This window comes from Geotrypetes seraphini, chromosome 2 (genome assembly GCF_902459505.1).
Source record: "Geotrypetes seraphini chromosome 2, aGeoSer1.1, whole genome shotgun sequence".
NCBI classification, from domain to species: domain Eukaryota; kingdom Metazoa; phylum Chordata; class Amphibia; order Gymnophiona; family Dermophiidae; genus Geotrypetes; species Geotrypetes seraphini.
The window spans coordinates 289,706,765-289,727,198 of NC_047085.1; the positions used below are offsets into that span (position 1 = coordinate 289,706,765).

A 20,434-nucleotide genomic window follows, 5' to 3' on the forward strand; every position below is an offset into this window, starting at 1 on the left:
ACCCTTTTTATGCAGAGGAACGACATTAGCTAATTTCCAGTCCAGGGGAACTTTCCCCTTACTTAGGGAGAGATTGAATAGCTCAGCCAACGGTTTCGCCAGGACATCGCTCAATTCTCTGAGCACTCACAGGTGCAAATTGTCTGGTCCCATGGCTTTGTTCACCTTGAGTCTTGCCAGTTCACTGTAAACTTCACCTGGTGTGAACTCAAAATTCTGAAACGGGTCTTCTGTGCTTTGTGTTGCCTTCAACTGCGGACCATGTCCCGGTGCCTCACAGGTGAAGACTGAGCAGAAGTATTCATTCAGTAGTTCGGCTTTATCGGAATCTGCTTCCACGTAACTTCCGTCCGGTCTTCTAAGGCGTACTATCCCGCCTGTGTTCCTTTTTCTGTCACTAATATACCTGAAGAAGGGTTTGTCCCCCTTTTTAATGTTTTTTGCCAGAATTTCTTCCACTCGAAGTTTTGCCTCCCTAACTGCCATTTTGACCGCTGTAGACCTGGTCCTATATTCTACTTTTGCCTCTCTTTTCTCCGTGCGCTTGTAGGAGAGAAACGCTTTTTTCTTCTCCTTAATGAGGTGCGAGATCTCCGCAGTGAACCATTGGGGTTTATTGTTTCTTTGTCGTTTATTTACTGATTTTATGAAGCGGCTAGTTGCTTCATGTATGGTTGATTTCAGTGTTAACCACTTAGCTTCTACATCATCGGTCTCCGCTTGGTCCTGCAGCGTCTGATGGACGAAATCTCCCATGCGTGCGAAGTCTGTGCCCCGGAAATTGAGTACCTTTGTTTTCGTGTTTGATTTAGGGAAGCCTTTCCTAAGGTTGAACCATACTATGTTGTGGTCACTGGAGGCTAGCATATCTCCTACAGAGACCTCTGAGACGCTTTCCCCATTGGTGAGTACCAGGTCGAGGATCGCCTGGGCCCTAGTGGGCTCCGTTACCATTTGTTTGAGACGTGCTCCCTTTATGGAGGTTAAGAGCCTCCTGCTACCGCTGGTTGTCGCTGAAAATGAGTTCCAGTCTGCATCAGGCATATTGAAGTCCCCTAGCAGTACAGCTTCTCCTCGTAGAGTGATATTCTTTATGTCTTCAATTAATTCTGCGTCCATGTCTTCCAGTTGTCTTGGGGGTCTGTATACCACACCTAGATACAGGCATTTTTCTCTGCCTCTTGCCAGGTTTACCCAGAGGGACTACCCGGTGTACTTGACATCTGTGATCCTGGTGGTTTTGATATCCTCTTTAATGTATAGAGCTACCCCCCCCCCCTCCTAACCTGCCCTTTCTGTCCTGACGAAGTAGATTGTAGCCCGGTATAGCCATATCCCACCCATGTGAGTCCATGAACCAAGTTTGCCACCACATCTAGGTCGGCATTCCTTATTTCAGCCTCCAATTCTAGAATTTTGTTACCTAAACTGTGTGCATTGACATACATGGCCCTCCATATCTTGTGTTTGCTAAGTCCCTGTGAGGCATATCCTACCTGAGTCGGTGTGACTCCCAAAGAACTGTTTGCAATATGGGTACTTACCTTGGACATGGAAGCGGAGTTTCGACTCACCTCATCAGGATAATTCCTTTCTGCACTAATATGTGAATGGGTACCCTCCCCCGACTTACCTAGTTTAAAGCCCTGTGAAGCAGGCGGGCTAGTCGGTGTCTGAAGACATTCTTACCCCTACTGGTCAGATGGAGTCCATCTGGTCCCTGAAGTCCTTGTAGCGCTTCCCCATGGTTTAGGAATCCGAAGTTCATATCCCGGCACCATCCCTATAGCCACTCGTTCGTCCTCAGGATACGTTCATCTCTGGCTCTTCCCTTGCCTCTAACTGGGAGGATCGATGAGAAAACCACCTGCGCTCCTGTCTGCTTCAGCCTCTCACCCAGTGCTCCAAAGTCTCTGGTGATGGTCTCCGGTGTGTTCCTGGCAGTGTCGTTGGTTCCTATGTGGACAAGAAGCATAGGAAAGTGGTCTCGGGGCGTGAGTAGTCTATCCAGACTGGCGGTGACATCTCGTATCCTGGCTCCAGGCAGACAGCAGAACTCCCTACTGTAGCTAATATGTCTTCCCAGCTCTAATCACATCTTTTCCATCAATCATTTGCTCTACTGCTGCCTTCCAGAAACCAGGAGCAGCAGCAACAAAAACAAAAAAACCAGTCATAGACGATGCTTAAGATGGGGGATGATAGAGAGACTGAAGGACATTGTTGGAGATAAGGTGAAGAGACATTGGCTTAAGGAGGAGAGAAAGATGAGAGATGCGGTGACCAGAATGCCACACAATATTCAAGGTGCATTCACTCTATAGAGCAATACAAAGGCACTATAATATTCTCAGTTTGGTTCTCCATTCCTTTCCTAAAAATTCCTAAGATTCTATTTCTTTTCTTAGTTGTTGCTGCGTTCTGAGAAAAGGGTTTCAATGATACGGCAACTCCTAAGGTGGAGCCTTGGATCATGTAGATGTAGTCTGGGTTCCTCTTTTCTACATGCATCACTTTGCATTGCCATTTGGATGCCCAGTTTACAAATCACATAAGGACGTTTCACAATCCTCTTGTGATTTAACAATTTTGAATAGCTTTGTGTCATCTACAAATTTAATTATCTCGCTCATTATTCCCATTTCTAGATCATGTATAAATATATTAAAGAGCTGAAGTCACAGCACATTGCCCTGGGGAACTCCTTCTACATTGAGAATAGTGACCATCCTACTGTCTGCTGGAGATGAATGCAGTACAAGAAACGAAGAACACAAGAGGAGAGAGAAAAATTACAAATAGGAAACTCTCTAGAGAATAATGAAAAGACAGAGGAAAACAGAAACCAGAGACTAGGACCAACATGACTAGCAAAATTAAATGGCCAAACAAAGAATTTTATTTTTAATTTAAGATAAATTTATGTTAGTTGAATCTAAAAGTTAATGAATAAAGATAAAACAAAAATCAGAAGAAAAAATGTAATACATTTTTATTGGACTAACTCAGTGGTTCTCAACCCAGTCTTCAGTACATATTTATCTGGGGGACAATAGTAAGTGCTGCAGCTAATGACAACTTGAGCACCCTTCTTTGGTGGGATTTAATTCTTGGTTTCAAGAAATCATCTAAATACATGGTCAATCACCATTTGCTGAAATAGCTATCTTAACAACATGGCTTCTAACAAACCTGGTAAAAAGGCATACCAAAACTGCTTCACCAAAAAAAAAAAAAAAAAGAGAGAAAACTGGATGAAGAGAGTTCTCTGTCCATTATGGACAAATTATGAGGCTTACATGAATCTAATTTAATCTAATCCAGTATTTCTGAGTCGCACTATGCCTAAATAGGTTCAGGGTGACTTAGGGGGGCATAATCAAAACTTTAAAATGTCTAAAAACCTACCTAAATCGGCACTTGGACGTCCTAATAGCAGAGACGTCCAAGTGCTGATAATCAAAACAAACTTTCTGAATGTTCAGCAGCACTTTTAAGCTGCTGTGCGTCTAGAGCACAAAGGGGTGTGTTGGGAGTTGTGTTATGGGTGGTAATTGGGTGGGCTTACACCTGGACATCCTGAAGCAATAATCAAAGCTTTTCCAGGACATCCTAAGCAGAACATACATGCCGGGACTTAGACCAAAGTAAAACAGGTCTAAATGCCCCAAAGCTGAACAAACTGACAAGATGACCACCGGTTCAGCTGAAGGTGATTCTCCTTGCCTCTTGCTTTACACCTCCCCCCTCAACATCACCCCCACATCCCGCAACATTCCTGCCCCCCCCCATCACTGGACACCATCTTACTTCAGGCAACCCCCCCCCTGCCCCACACACACACACACATATCACTGGACACCACTCGACTTCAGGTGGTTCCTGAAATTAGAGTTACAGTGGAAGGAGCTATGGAGCTCATAATCGAAAGAGAAAAACGTCCAAAAACCGGCCTAAGTCGGCACTTGGACAAACATTGTCAAAATACATCCAAGTGCCGATAATGAAAACGGGTTTTGGACATATTTCTAAACGATCTAGGCCTTCATAGTGCTGCTGAACGACCATAGTTAAACGGGGAGTTTCAGGAGGAGTGTTGAGGGCAGGAGTTGGGCGGGATGTGGGCCGGCTTAGACTTAGTCGTACTGCATGTATAACCAAAAGTTATACAGCACAGGATCGACGGAACTTGGACGTTGTGACTTAGACCATTTAAAACATGGTCTAAGTCACAAAAACCCACCTAAAGTGACGAGATAATCACTGCAAACACATAATACAGACCCACACACACTACCCCAGTGATCACTGACCCCCTCATAAAAATATTAATCACAACTTTTTTTTGTATATTTTTATTCATTTTAAAGCCATGAGTAAGTGCAAAATATAATACAATCATATAACTCTATAAAAGCACTTAAATAATTTACAATTAGAATTTATGACAAATAGATATATCACCCCCCCCCACACACACACACACAATTATATTCAAAAAATACATTCAAATTGAAAAATACATTCCAACCCACCCCTCCTCCCCACCCACCCTTGACGTGTATGACCAAAGGGCATAATCACCAATCACTCTTTGCAAAATTTTGTCAATGGCTCCCAAATATTCAGAAACTTCTTATAATGTCCCTGATGTATAGCCATATTTTGTTCCATCTTAAAAACGTGACATAGAGACTCCCATCAAAAGGTATAGTTCAGTCTATCCCAGTTTCTCCAATTCCTTAAAATAAGCTATATGGCAGCCCCTGTCATAATAAATAGAAGTTTATTATTGTGAGATGATATTTGGCTTTTAGCTCTCATAATGCCAAATAGCACAGTGTCATATGTAAGTGCCAGTGGATTTTCCATTACAGTTAAACCTCGGTTTACGAGTGCTGCGGTTTGCGAGTGTTTTGCAAGACGATCAAAACATTCGCAAAATCTGCGCCTCAGAAACCGAGCTTGACTCGATTTACGAGGGATCCCCCCCATGATCTGGCATCCCCCCGCTCGCGTCGCCCCCCCCACTATGATTTGCCATCCCCCACTCACCCACCCACCCACCCAAACACATTCTCTTACCCCTATCTGGCACTAGCACCAGCACCAACGCACAGGACATGCCGGTGCCCGAAGATCTTCCCTCTTCCTTGTGCTGGGCCTTGAGCATCTGCGCATGCTCAAGGCCTTCTAGTTCTCACTCTCTCCAAGATTCTCAGAGATCACCGGCAGCCTGGCATAAGAAAACCTAGTCGAACTGCACAGAGGCGTCTTAAGCCGTCTTGGGGGTGGCTTAGGGACCCATGGAGAGGAGGACCCATGCCAATAAGCCCCTATAATCACTGCATTGATATTGAAACATGTGCACTCCCCTATCACCCCCAAAACATTTTTTTACTGGCATATAAGTGGCTCCTGCAACCATAAGGGCTATTGGGGTGGTAGATAAGTGGGTCTAGGGGATTCTGGAGGTGGTTTGTGGGCTCACCATGATCTATAAGGGAGCTGTAGTGAGGAGAAGACATAGCACCCTTTTTGTGAAGTTCACAGCAGTGCCCTGTAAGGTACCCCACAATTTAGGTGCCATGTCTGGGTGTTCAGTCCATCACTTTGCAGACCCCTCCCACGTCCAACAGGGCTTGTTCTATGCATTTTTGACTTGGACGAAAAGTTGGCCGAAAATGTGATATAAAGATGGACGATTTAGAGACTTGGATGATCAGATCAGCAGGATGTATACTTAGATGATTTTTCAAACAAAAAAACATTTGGACGTATTTTTTGAAAATGTGTCCTAAGCTCTTTTTTTACTTTGGACGACTTGCGACTTAGACAAAATGGACTTTGATGTTCCTTTTGATTATGCCCCTCCACGTGTAAAGTATTATGAAACCATAGAACATTGGTTTTGTCTGCATTTAGGCCCTCTTTTATTAAGGTGCACTAATCGATTAGTGTGTGCTAAACGCTAACGCGTGCATGTTAGTCTATGGATGTGTTAGTGTTTAGCATGCACTAATTCAATTAGTGCATGCTAATCACTTAGCGCACCTTAATAAAAGAGGGAGCTAGTTTGAGTTTCCCGGATGTGGCCCAGGTCTGTGTTTTGTCTATTCCATTTGATATTAGCGTTATATTGTTAGAATCATTATTAATTGGGATGAGTAGTAGAATGTCATCTGCATATGAGAATATGCATTCATTGCTGCTGAATTTGATATGGCCTAGTGAGCTCATGAAAAGGTTATAGAGCATTGGGGATAACGGTGATCCTTGCGGTATACAGCAGAATGCTTGCCAATTTTTTCTAATGCTTCGTCTTTGTAGACAAGATATTGTCTGTTTTGTAGGAAGTCTTTGAACCAGTTCAGAATGGTTCCTACAATGCCTATTTTGTTGAGTTTGACTAGTAATAGTTGTTGGTCGACTGAGTCGAAGGTGACAGATATATTAAATTGAAGGAGAATTGTCTGGTGACCAATATTCAAGTATTGTTTGATTTTTGTGGTTAAGGTCAATTAGAAGACCTCTGTGTTATATTCAAGTTTCAAGTTTTATTTTAATTTGATGAGTCGCTTAATTTAATTTTTACTAAGCAAGTTATGACATAGAAAAAAAAAAAAAACATTTATTTAAATATAATGTTTAAAAATTAAAAAACAATAGTTAAGACCAACAGACATACAGACCAACCGAGACACTAGGTAAAAAAAGGGCAGAACTACAATTCAATATTCTGAGTGGAATCCAAAGTAAGTGGGATGGAGGCAGGTGTGTTCTTCAATGTAGGTGGAGAGCTGTTTGCTGACGTGTTTTGAAAAGTTTGATTAGTATTTGGATTCCAGCTATGGATCTGTAATTTGAGGGGCTTGAAAGGTTAACGTTCTGGGCTTTGGGGATTGGAGTGAGGAATATTTGCCCTATTTAGGATGGTAGTTGGCCATGATGAAGATTGTTTAAAAGTTTTGTTAGCCATTCTATGATGTGATCAGGGGCTTCAACAAATAGACAATTGGGGTATTGGTCAAGTATGTTAAACTAAAGCCAAAGTAGTGGATGAAAATATTAAAACATTGCAACATTAGGTCAAACACATTATGCAACTAGAGCAGGGGTAGGGAACTCCGGTCCTCGAGAGCCGTATTCCAATCGGGTTTTCTGGATTTCCCCAATGAATATGCAAGAGATCTATTTGCATGCACTGCTTTCAATGCATATTCATTGGGGAAATCCTGAAAACCCGACTGGAATATGGCTCTTGAGGACCGGAGTTCCCTACCCCTGAACTAGAGCATGATCTGGAAGATGCAAACAACAGAGTGCATCATAACAATTTTCAGATATTAAGTCTATCTAAGGGTAGAGAAACATGTGACATGGTTGAATTTTCTTGAGGCTTCTGTTCCCAAAGTACTCGATATAAGGTTTAAGAGAGAGCTTGAAACTGATTGTGCAAATTGGGTACCGACACAAAGTTCACAACACAACAAATATCCTAGTCCCATTGTTGTTAAACTGCTGCGTTGCAGTCAAGTAATGGAAATAATGCAGAGAGCCAGATTATAAACACCAATCAAATATGAGAGCAATACTATATACTCTTTGGGCTAGATTCTATAAGTGGTGCCTAAGCATATGGAATGATATATTTTCAGGAATATCAGTAATGTTCTGCAGTTTATGCAGTTGTGAGGACCCATCAAATAATGATTTTTAACAACAAAATCACTTTTTCTTCTTGTGGCCGGAAAACAATGTAGAAATCCGTGGGACTTTGTATTGAGAAATTCCACAAGGTTCCTCCAATGAAAAGTATAAAAGAGAAGTTGATGATTTCACTGGTTGCCATGCAGAAGATATTCTTTAGTGAGCTCTGAGATTATGTCAGTAACCAGAGGAAATGGGAGTGTCCAAGCCCTAACTGGTGAAAATGGAAAAGATAGGAGTTTTAGTACTGGAGGGAAAGTTAGGAAAATTATATAAGGGGCCTGCTAGTTTTGACATTTGTCTATTGGCGTCTGCCTCCGAGTCCTGATCTTGTTAGGAAGTGCCGTCCAGCAATACTTACAGCAGTGTTGGTACTAGCCCAGTCAACCCTCAGAAGTGTCACACAGACCTCTGGCCTACTCTTTTGCCTCGGGTCTTAGAGATCGACCTCATTACCTTTGGGCTAATACTGGAAGAATGAGAAGAGAGTATCTGTATCTCATCTATGCTGTACCACCAGACAATCTTTTAGCTACCAACCCCAAATACTGCAGAGTCCATCAGAGCCCAAATAACCAGATAGAAGAGAAGCAAAACACAAGTGCTTTTTTGAATATTTATTTTCTGAATTTATTAACTGCACAATCCAAAAGTGCTTAGCAGTGTAAAAGTCACTTTCTCTTTTATCAGTTTTTAATTTAATTATGAATGTAACTAAATTACCATTAAGCCAATTTATAACTTTTTGTCCTTAGCTGGATAGAAGGAGAGCGCTTTTAGCAAAGCCTTTGACATAGGCATCTAATAAATAAACTGAGTGCCCTTGGTATGGACCCCAAAGTGACAGACTGCGTTAGGAACTGATTGCGTGGAAGGTGACAGAGGGTAGTGGTAAATGGGGATCACTCCAAGTGATGTGCAGCAAAGTTCAGGTTTTTTTTTTATATTCTTTATTTATAATTTTAATAATTGACAATAATTACAAGTCAATAAGCAAACATACAATGTAAATTGAAACCCACCTCTCCTCTTCCTCCATTCTCTATTTCTGTGGATAATGCTCTCATCCTTCCTGTCTTGTTGGCTCACAACCTCGAGGTCATCTTTGACTCATCTCTTTCCTTCTCTTTGCTTATCCAACAGACAGCCAAAAGCTGCCATTTCTTTCTCTGCAATGTCACTAAAACCTTACCTTGCCTTTCCTTTCTGAGCACACTGCCAAGACACTCATATAAGCTCTCACCTTTCGCCTGGACTACTGCAACTTACTTCTCACAGGTCTTCCACTAAGCCATCTCTCTCTCCTTCAGAATGCTGCTGCAAACCTCTTATTCCACCAGTGTTGTTATGTCTCTCCTCAAATCACTTCACTGGCTTCCTGGTGGAGGGGGGAGGGGTCCAGGGGGGTTATTGCATGGTCCAGCAGGGGTTCGAGGGGGGAAGGAGGTTCGGGGGGGCGGGTTGGCGATTGTGGGAGGGGGTGCATCGAGGGCAGGAAGGCCTGGGATCTTTCCTGCCCGTATCTTAATGGGGGTGGGGGGTAGGGGGTTCACCTGGGCAGGAGGGCTTGGGCTCCCTCTTGCCCTGATCGGATCAGCGGGGCCAGGAGGGCTTGAGCTCTCTCCTGGCCCAATCGGATTGGCGGGGTCAGGAGGGCTTGGGCTCTCTCCTGCCCAGATCAAGTCACGGGGGAGGGTTGATCGCTGCAGGAGAGATGGTTCATTTCTCCTGCCTCGATGGTGATCGCCCACCCCCCTCCAAACCGCAGCACTTCAGGGTGAGGATTGCCAGCAGGGGAGATGCCCTGCTGCGATGCTCACCCCGAAGTGCCGCGTTTCGGAGGGGGGTGGGCGATCACCATTGCGGCAGGAGAGATGAGGCATCTTTCCTGCAGCGATAGTTGCAGTAGGCGGTAGGTAGGTTGCTGGGGCCACTGAGCTGCAACAATCTAAGTCAAAACGTATAAGTGCCAACTAGACAACCTGTCTAAACTTTTGGTTATACCTGATGTACACCTAGGTCTAGGTCGGCCCACCTCCTGCCCTTTCCCCTCCTCTAAAAACACCTCTTTTCGCTCTATGAGTTTAGAGGCAGGGGAAAGGCCTAAGCTGGTTTTAGATACGTCTAAAACCAGCTTTGATTATGGGTACTTGGGCGATCAGGCTTTTGGATCATCCTAGTACCCATTTAGGCCACATTTTAGACTTTTTTATTATTATTATGAGCCCCTTAGCTCATATACCCCTTCCTTTACAAAGCCACGCTATCATTTTTAGTGCCGGCTGCAGCGGTAACAGCTCGGATGCTCATAGAAATTCTATGAGCATCAGAGCAGTTACCGTAGAGGCCGTCTCTAAACACGCTAACGTGGCTTTATAAAGGAGGGGGATATCAGATATGCTGCAGAACCTGTCAACCCAATACCCACTTCCTTCCCCCACTCTACTACTACTACTACTAATTATTTCTATAGCGCTACCAGATGTACGCAGCGCTGTACAGTCACAAAGAGGAAGAAAACAGTCTCTGCTTGAAAGAGCTTACAATCTAAACAGGCAAGACAGACAAACAGGATGTCATGGATACAGTTAAGGGGAACGGTTAATCAGCGGGCTGGGTTGGAGGGCAGAGGAGTAGGGTTAAGGATTGAAAGCTATACCAAAAAGATGGGCTTTCAGTCTGCTTTTAAACAAGGGAATGGAAGAGACTTGATGGACAAACTCAGGTCATTTATTCCAGGCATAGGGGGCAGCTAGATGAAAGGAATGAAGTCTGGAATTGGCAGTGGAGGAGAAGGGTAACGTTAAGAGTGACTTATCTGAAGAACCTAAATGCAAGGTTCCCATCATAATAAATCCTGTCATTGAATTATGGGCAGTGCAGTGCCAAGGATAATCTCTCTCTTCATCAATAGTAGCAAACTAACTGCTAGGGAGTTTCTGTTCCAACCATTTTCTGTAAACATCTCAAATTTTATGGTAAGATTTCAGAGCACTGTGTCCCACTCCCTCGTTTCTGACTTTCTTCTCTCTCAGACATTTTGCTCATCTGTACTTGAGAGTTATAGCCAAAGTGAGGAAATCATTCAGGAACAAGTGCCCTCATTGCTCCATCCCAGTTATGTTTCTCTCAGTAAATCTTTCATAATTCAACTAATAATAACATTTAAAAAGTTAACAGACAAGTATCTCTTTTTATTATAATTAAATTTAAGAATAAAATAAGATGTTTCAGTGTTACATGGGAAAGCAAAACTTCTATGCAACACATGAAAGTATGAGGTAAATAACAGCTATAAGTACTATATACTGAACTCGTATAACACACATCTCCCTTAAAGTTTAGCACTGAGGTTCATTGCTGTCATGTTATTCAGAAAAATAACCCATTTGGAAAAATTTCTCCCAAGACAAAATAACCCCCTCCTTTACAAAGCCACACTTGCATTTTTGAGTGTCGGAGCTGTTACCGTGGCAGCTGGCGTTAAAATGCTAGCACTGCTTTGTAAAGGACGGAGTAAAAGACTTATCTCATGGCTGGCTGTGAATGGCCGATGCCAGTAAATTTTAAAACAGAAAGACATATGGTGGCAGTCTCATTCATTGTAAACTCTGTAAACATTACAATATCCCTATACCCGAAAAGCATTGAGATCATGACTCTCAAGAGGATGTTGAAAACAAGGAGATTAGGTCCTCTAGGGCAGTGTTCTTCAACCTTTTTACACCCGTGGACCGGCAGAAATAAAAGAATTATTTTGTGGACCGGCAAATTAATAGGACTAAAATTTAAAAACCCCATTTACGCTCCATTTCCGTGAGCTCGGTCCCCGCAAACCATCTGATCCCATCTGCACAAGCCGCAATTATGATTTTATATTGAACGTATTTTATTAAAGTATAAAAAGAAACAATATTCTGAACAATTGTGATTTTATAAATACAAATATACAGAGCACGGACCAACAAAACCCCTGTCTCCCCTCCCCTTCACATATATCCCCTCTACTATCAAGAAAACTAAACAAGCCAAGTTCATAGAAATATCATGCTAACAGAATACTGCAGTCCCCAGTTATGTCTCTAGCAGGATATATATTTCAAATCTGATATATTCTAATCACAAAATAGAAATAAAATTATTTGTTTCTACCTTTTGTTGTCTCTGGTTTCTGCTTTCATCTTCTTTTCACTCTCTTCCTTCCAGCGTCTGCCCTCTCTGTCTCTTCAATCTAGCATCTGCCCCTTCCATCTACTGTCTGACTTCTCCCCCTTCCATATGGTATTTGTCTTCTTTCTATGCCCCTCTCTCCTTTTTACACGATTCACTCCAGCTTCACTGCTCTCTTCATTTTTATCTCTCCTACACCAGATCTAGCATCTTTGTCCCTCTCAATTTCTCTGCTGACCCTCCCTTCCCATCTCATTCCTATCTCTCCCCTTCCCCTCCTCTAATCTCCCTGCAAGCTGTTTCGTTCCTTTTTTCTTCTCCCTTCCCTCCTCCCCCTGTCCAGCAGTAACTCTCTTCCTTTTCCTTTCCCTCTTTCCTTCCCAGCAGCATCTCTCCTTCTCCCTCCCTCCAGGTCCAGTAGCAGATGTCCCTTTTCCCCCCTTGCCCAGCAGCTTCCCAGACTCCTTTCCCTCCCCCCTCCCAGCAGCATCTCTCCTTCTCCCTCTCCAGGTCCAGTAGCAGCTGTCCCTTTTTTTTTCCACCATGCCAGCAGCTTTCTCCCCTCCCAGCAACTCTCCTTACTTACCAGCGCTGCGATTCAGTAAGGCAGCCTCAGTTCCTTTGTTGGGTCGCACCGCCTCTGAGGAAAGCAGAAGTTGCATCATCAGAGTCGGCCCGACTCAGCAAAAGCTCCAAGGCTTCCTTCCTGAATCGCTGCACTTGTAAGGAGAGCCGCTGGGAGGGAAGAAAGTACAGTCGGAGGCTCCCCATTCTATCTCCAGCCCTGCGCTCCTCGATCTTGCCGGTCCTGCGTGGACCGGCAGGAAATTGAAGAAGTTAATCTCGTCGGTCCTGCGCGGACCGGCAGGAATTTTCTACGGACCGACACCGGTCCGCGGACCAGCAGTTGAAGAACTGTGCTCTAGGGTATATCCCCATCCTAACAGATATAAAACTGGATGCAAGCAAATCAGACATAAAAGAAACATACCAGAATGACATTAATCATTGAAGTGTCAATCCCAATTATTCTGTGAATTGCATGGAAAGGGAGAAAATCCTGAAGTACAAGGTTTCAAGGTTTTATTAAAATTTGATTTAATCGCTTATTTAATTTCTAAGCGAGTTTACAATATATATATAAAAAAGAGCATAAACATAATAAAAATGTCATTAACAATACCATTAATACTTAAAAAAAAACAAATTACAAAGAAACATCAACTATTAATTGGCAAATTAAAAAGGGATATATGAGACAGATAGATGTGAGACAAAACGAAATAGGGTTAGAAATGCAATTTGCATAGGAACGAAAGACAAATAAGGAAAAAAACAAAAGGAAATGCTAAGGAAGCACTAAGAAATGCAGTCTGAGACCAAGAAAACGTGGCAGAAAGATGCAGAAATGTTTCACATTGTTTTGGGTGTCACAGGCCTGATCAAAAAGAATTCCCAAATATACCTCTTAAGTCTTATGCACTCTACAGGGAAGCTCCCTTTGGCACAATGCGAGATTTACTGTGAGCATTATTAGTAAATTTCAGGGACTAGGAATGATTTCCACATACCCTGGCTTTCCTGTCATGGTATATATAAAACTAACCCATTTGGAGAAATTGTGTCGTCCCGTTCCCCCACCCCTGAGATAAAGATCTTCATTAATATGAGACAATATTTCTTTGATTTGACTGGTCTTTTCAATCCTATGCTTTAGTCAGCCTCTGCTGTGAAATATGTTTACAGTTTTTCTCTACTTTTTAACCTGAAAATGCCACCATAGTTGTTTTGGAATTATGAAGCTAAACAAAGATTGAATATTTTCTTTATTTTCCCACACAGAAGTCTTTTTTCATTATTTATTTTTACCAGTCTTTATAAAATATAGTTTACAATTGGCCTTTCACATCTCCATTTATTGAGACAACAGATGTAGCATTATAAAGTTCCTGCTGGTCATCTTGAGATTGACAGCGTCTCCTGATGAATTTGTAGAGAGCATAGAAAGGGATAACGATGCTTGGTATTCCAGCTAGAACTACAATAACAGCATAAACCCAGCCAGGGTAGTTTTTCTTTTCTGATTTAGGGAAGAGATGCTGTTGGGGGACAAAAATAAAAATTTAGGTAATGGTTATAAAGTACATATATATTACTAACATTTGCTTGTAGTATTAAATTCACTTCACTTCTTCTGTCTACAAGTTTGGGTTATGAAAGGTTAAAGAACAACATATACAATAAGATATACTGTATTTCATATCCTTACTCAGAGTAGCTCTAGGAAATTAAAGTAAACTGAGGCCTGGAGGCATAAATAAAGAGCATGCAGATATTCACAATTCAATGAACTTTATTGAATTTACAATTTGAATGTGTTGTGGGGCCATAAACACAAAAGGGAAAATAAGTCTTATGTTCCTAGTCATATTATACTTCTGGTCTGATGGCTGGACACACTCTGGTCAATATTCAGCTACCAGCCGTCAGTGTATTTTTTTTAACTGACTGGGCACTAGCTAAGTTAGACCCGGATATTCAGATCCATAGCTGGATCTTTCCAGACTGCTGTCGGCCATCCAAACTTATGCTGATCTCATTCAATATTCAGCTAGGACCTGCATAAGTATTTTATGGAAATCTTAGCTGAATATTGGCTAAATTCTGCAAAAGTGCATCTTTCAGTTTCTTCTCGCCCTTTTCACCCCCACCAATTCTGATCCCCTGAAATCAGCCTCTGCCCACCTTACTTCCCTGATGATCTGAGGTAGGAGTCCTAGTGGCTCCAACAGCTAAAATGGTTGATTTCTAGCAGTAGTACCATAAGACTAGTGGGGATCGCTCCTATCTGGGGATTCAAGACAAAGTTGGACAAGTTCCTGCTAAACTGTAATGTACGCAGGTGAGGCTAGACTCATTTAGAGCACTGGTCTTTGGGCGGACTGCTGGGCATGATATACCATTGGTCTGACCCAGCAGAGGCAATTCTTATGTTCTTATGTTACCTGTATTGGACCACCAGGGATGTAGAGTATACCCTGGGGGGGGAGGGGTTAGTCGAGACAGGATTGATCTTGAAAGAGGGCTGATCTCAGACCATGTTGGGAGGGCTAGAAGGGAGCACCCCCAACAACTTTGACTACTACCCACAAGCTGTGTGGATGAACAATCAAAGTTAGGACTGCTATTTACGGAGTCCTATTTAGTTATTTAGCTGTGTAGGCACTGGCACTTAATATTGCTGCCACCTCATCCTCGACTCTGCCCTCAAAATGCCTCTCGCTGGCTGGCTTTGTATATGGCCTACAGAACATGATTTAAATGGTCATGAGTCTCTCCTACCCACTTAAATCACTGAATATCAATCTGAGAATTTGTATTGGAAATATTTTTGTCTTGTACTGGAAAACTATACTCTTTGCCTTTCCTAGTTTGTGAGTAGAGCCCATGATTGGAAATAGGTCTCTAGCAGGTTTAGATTTTCTAACAAACCTGCCTGGGTAGGAGATAAATGACCTCCCCCCCCCAAAAAAAAAAAAAAAAAAAACAATCCACGAACCGTGGAAAGCAAAGCAGTCAAAAGAGAGTAGGGTTTGACAAATGACCTTCCAAAACACTCAGAGGAGAATTGATAACCAATTTAATAAATAAAAAATCATAGTAAAGGGCTCTCAATGTCCACCATACAAAGATACAACTCAATCCGGGGTCATGTTTCAGCACTCAAAGCCTATATCGGGAGTCATAATCTCTGATGGGTTTATCCAACAGCATGCATCATAAATCAAGAGCATACAATTAAGCAGTGAAAAGCATCAGAGCTCTGCACTACACCAGTATCTTCAACTCACGGATGATTACTGGAGCAGAATTACTGTTAATATGACCAGATGGTCTGCACATAGAGAGCATTTGACTGAAACAGAGACCAGTTTCAGTCCTGGACTGAGAATTTCACTTGTAATATGGGTAGATCATTTAATTTCATGGCTTCCTAGAACAAAGCTGGTGTACAAATGTAATACAGCAGGAATCCAAATATCCACTATTTCTTATGTAGTTGCACTGCAGGATGAACATTCTGGGTCCCTGCTCCAGAGAAGGTACCAATCAAACTGAATAGGAGATTTATTCTGAAACTAAGTCCTGAAAAAACATCTGACCTTGAGCTTTTGGAGGAAAGTGTAAAAACCTTTAACACTAAAGTAAAATGTCTAAGCCAGAGAATTCTAGGCCAGTGTCCAATCTACTATTCATATCAAAGTTAATAGAGAAAGTAGTGTTATCTCAATTACAAACTGTTGTTGATGATTGTGGGGCTCTTTCTAAATATCAATCTGGATTTAGAAAATATCACAGTACCAAAACTGCATTTGGATATTGTAGATAACTTGGAAATGTCCAGGCAAAGGCACAGAAGTTCTTCTAGTACTTTTAGATTTTAGATAAGTGCAGCATTTGATACATTGGATCAGGAGTCTCCAAAGTCCCTCCTCGAGCGCCAAATCCAGTCAGGTTTTCAGGATTTCCCCAATGAATATGCATGAGATCTATGTGCATGTAGTGCTTTCAATGCATATTCATTGGGGAAATCCCAAAAACCTGACTGGATTCAGCCCTCGAGGAGGGACTTTGGAGATCATTCTATTTTATTGACTAGATTCTGAGATTGGATTAAGTGATGTTGTTTTGTCTTGGTTTTTAGATCCTTTATGGAGGATATATCATGTCAGTGTATTCTACTGGGTTAGGAGGTTTCAAATCCAAAACTTCTACTATTCAGAGTTTCACAAAGTGCTTTTTGCTACAGTATGTAATTTTTATGTTAGACCACTTTTAGAAATTGCAAATCAATATGATATCTCTATACATTCTTATGCAGATGACACTCAGTTGTACACCCCTTTGGGATCATCACAGGAGAGTTAGATAAAACAGTTGCACAGCTGTTTAGAGGATATTAAAAATTGGATGTTATTGAATTAGTTGTAGCTGAATCCAAATTGCTCTAGGTTGCCGAACCCTTGATATTCAAGGGCGTTAAACTGGACACCTTTACTGAATATCACCTATTAAACAAGTGAGCAGGTCAGGGGCAGTGGAATAGTAAGGGGGGACAGTGGAATAGTAAGGGGGGAGGTGGGGTCCACCGTGGGTGCCATCATTGCTTCTTCCCACTCCTCCTCCACCGCATATGCGCCCCTTCCCCTATATCTCTAGTTGTCCACCACCACGAGTAACAACTTCAATGTGTTCCTCGCGACTGCGTCAGCTCCTGCTAGCATCCCTTCTGGGTGCCATGCATAGAAGCGATGTCAGAGGGAGAGGACGCAGTCGCGAGAAGCACATTGAAGGTGTTGGTCACGGCAGTGAACAACTAGTTCAGACATGGGCAACTCTGGTCCTCGAGGGCCAGAATCCAGTCGGGTTTTCAGGATTTCCCCAATGAATATGCATGAGATCTGTTTGCATGCACTGCTTTCAATGCATATTCATTGGAGAAATCCTGAAAATCCGATTGGATTCTGGCCCTCGAGGACCGGAGTTGCCCATGTCTGAACTAGAGTGACAGGGAAGGGAAGGGTGATCACACACCCTCACTCTGCCACTGGTTGGGGAGGAGCTGGGGGTTATGCAGGTGCAGGCAATATTCAGTGGCAGCACAAAACAGCTCCAAAGCCATTTAGCTCTGTGGATTCTGACACTGAAAGTCCTGCATAACTATATCCTTATCCTCCTCCAGGCCCCCCAAATAGCCTCTTCCTCTTCCCCTCCCAACATTGCTTATTCTGGCTAAAAAATGTTCACCACCACTACCTGAATATTGATCTCTTAAGTACTCACATTAAATAGCATCCAGTATTAGCAGAACATTTTGCATACTAGCACAAAAAAAGGCAGGAATAGTGTAGTCAGTAGCAAGTTCAAACTAGTATATATTTATATTCCCTTTGACCATGCTATTTCTTGGTAGAAGCACACAAAATCTTTCTAAATTGCTTGTAATGTGACATTTTAGCAGGCCCATTGTGAATCCAGGTTAATATTTTTCCATAAGCTTTATTACATAGGACCTTTAGCAGACTAGTGGAGCCACATAGTCTTCTGTACTTAAGTATAATTAGATATTCTTTAATTTTCTGTAATAGAACCTCTAATGATGTTTGATGATCTCTAACTTTTCATCTTGTTTATTGTCTCTTTATAGGAGTACTAGTTTTTTACATTAACGGGTGCTAGAATAGATTTTTAGACTTAGGCATTTCTTTCTTTCTTTCTCTTTCTTTCCTTCTGTATGTCTGTTTTTCTTTCTCTCTCCCTGCCCCCCTTTCTTTCTGTCTGTCTGTCTTTCTTTCTTTCTGTCTCTCCCCCCTGTCCAGCAGTAGCCCTTCTCCCTTCCTTTTACCTCTCCCCTGTCCAGCAACACCCCTTCCCTGCTCCCCTGTCCAGCAGTAGCCCTTCTCCCTTCTTTTTACCTACCCATATTCCCATTTCCCCTTTACCTTTCCTATTTCCACCTTTTTCACCCTATCCAGCATCATTAGAGTACCTGTTGCATTGTTGGTGTTCCGGTGCCTCTTCTGCTTTGGGTACGGGCCGGCTATCGTGGACCGGGATTGCCGGGGGTGCCCTGTGGGATAGGCCAGAGCAGGGGTCAGCAGAGGTGAGGGAGTTCTGGGTGGCAGCGCGAGTTCACTCTGGTGCGGGGCCTTTGCCGAGCCGCAGGGAGCTGGTATCTGTGGAGCTCGGTGTCCGGGGTTGTAGGGTAGGTGCTCCGGGCCACGGGAGGAGTGGGTTAGTTGGCGGGCCTTTTTGGGAGTGGGGCAGGTACCCATGTGGTCGGCAGCGTGAGTTCTACTCTACTGCGCATGCGGGGCCACGGAAGCACAGATCACAGATGCAGGGATCACGCCATTTGAAGTGCGCATGCATGCTAAGGGTTTTATTATAGCGGATTTGAACTATCCACCTCAGAAAATACTTTTCTAGATTGCTAAATACAATTTGGTTTAGATTTGGGGTTTAAATCCCTTTTAGATTTATAGAAGAAATGTGATCTCCTCAGCTTTAGACACTTTGCTTCTCATATGCAGATTTTGTTGGTTGTTGCTGTGTAAATCTTCTGTTTAGAAAACTATCTCACCTTTAATCTTAGGTTTTTGTATTTTCTTTCAAAGCAGACTAATTTAAATGCATTTGGTTTGATCAGGTTTCTAATAGCTAATCTAGTAGTTAATGTTTCCCTTACTCTCCAGTGAAAAATCAGAGAAGGGCAAAAGAACCTTTCATTCATGTGGCTCCAGAAAATGTACTTTATGAATTGTATGAGAGAAGAGTTAACAGAGGGCCATATTCTATAAACCGTACCTGCATTAGGCGCCATTAGACACCCTAATTGTGGCCACCTAGTGATGCCTAAGATCAAGATCCACGCTTAATTATTTTTAATTGGCTTAATCGGTGTAGTAATTAACCATGCTGGTTTTCAGCCAATCAAAAAACAACAACCCATAAACAATTTAAGAGTTCGGCGCCAAACTCTTAGGACGCCTAGCACCACCTAAGTCAGTGGTCTCAAAATCGCAGCCCAGGGGCCACATGCGGCCCGCCAGGTACTATATTGAGGCCCTCGGTATATTTATCATAATCACATATGTCTCTTTAGCTATAAATTACAATATTATTATTAAGACTTAGCCAACAGGAAATATTTATAAACTATAAGGAGTTTTACCTCATGCAAAATTGTCATTTCTTTAATAAGACATTAATTATTTTTTCTGAGGCCCTCCAAGTACCTACAAATCCTAAAATGTGGCCCTGCAAAGGGTTTGAGTTTGAAATCACTGACCTAAGTGGAGGTGCCATCCGACACCTAACATTGCCTATCTCAAACAGTAGGCGTGGTTGATTTAGGCATCATTAGGTGTCTGACATAGGCACTGCCAAATTAGGCGAGTGAAAAGCTGGTCTAAGGAAGCAGCGCCTATGTTTAGGACACCTAGCGGCACCTAAATTCACTTAGGCACCATTAGGCTTATGTTTATTCGTATTTATAGACCGCCCCTCGCTTCTACAACAAAGCAGTTTACAAAAATTAAAATCAGAAGGAAAAGAACACCATTGTTAAGGAAAGATACTGTATTTATATTATTCTTTAAATTATATACATATATAAATATATATATATTTAAAAAAAAAAAATAAATAATATAAATGCTGCTATCAGGAATTCCTTCCTAGGCTCCAGTCCAAAAGATTTTGAATACCCTAGGTAAAAAGAATCTTTCTAAGAGTATGCTAAACCAAAAAGATAGGCTTTCAATAAGCTTCTGAATATAATATAAGAAAGTTCATTATGTAATACAATAGGAAGAGTATTCCACAAATATGGAACAGAAGCAAAAAAGGCATAATTACCTGTGGAAGTCAACCTTACCAAATGAACTGAGGGCAGGGACAACTGCTGAGTATTAGAAGAACACGGATTTCTAGTTGGTCTTTATGGCACCAGAAGCTTTGATAAATAATAAGGTTGACCCGAATGCAATAC

At 42.2% G+C, this 20,434-nt stretch overlaps 1 protein-coding gene across 1 annotated transcript in view; it reads right to left on the minus strand.

Moving 5' to 3' along the window:
- Positions 1-13,689: 13,689 nt before the first annotated feature.
- The window catches only part of LOC117353636 (sodium-dependent neutral amino acid transporter B(0)AT1-like), a 111,769-nt gene continuing 105,024 nt past the window's right edge, over positions 13,690-20,434 (minus strand). Inside the window, exon 12 of the mRNA XM_033929806.1 lies at positions 13,690-13,979. Coding sequence (XP_033785697.1) covers positions 13,770-13,979 — 210 coding nt within the window. The 3' untranslated portion in view covers positions 13,690-13,769. The remainder of the gene's footprint in view (positions 13,980-20,434) is intronic.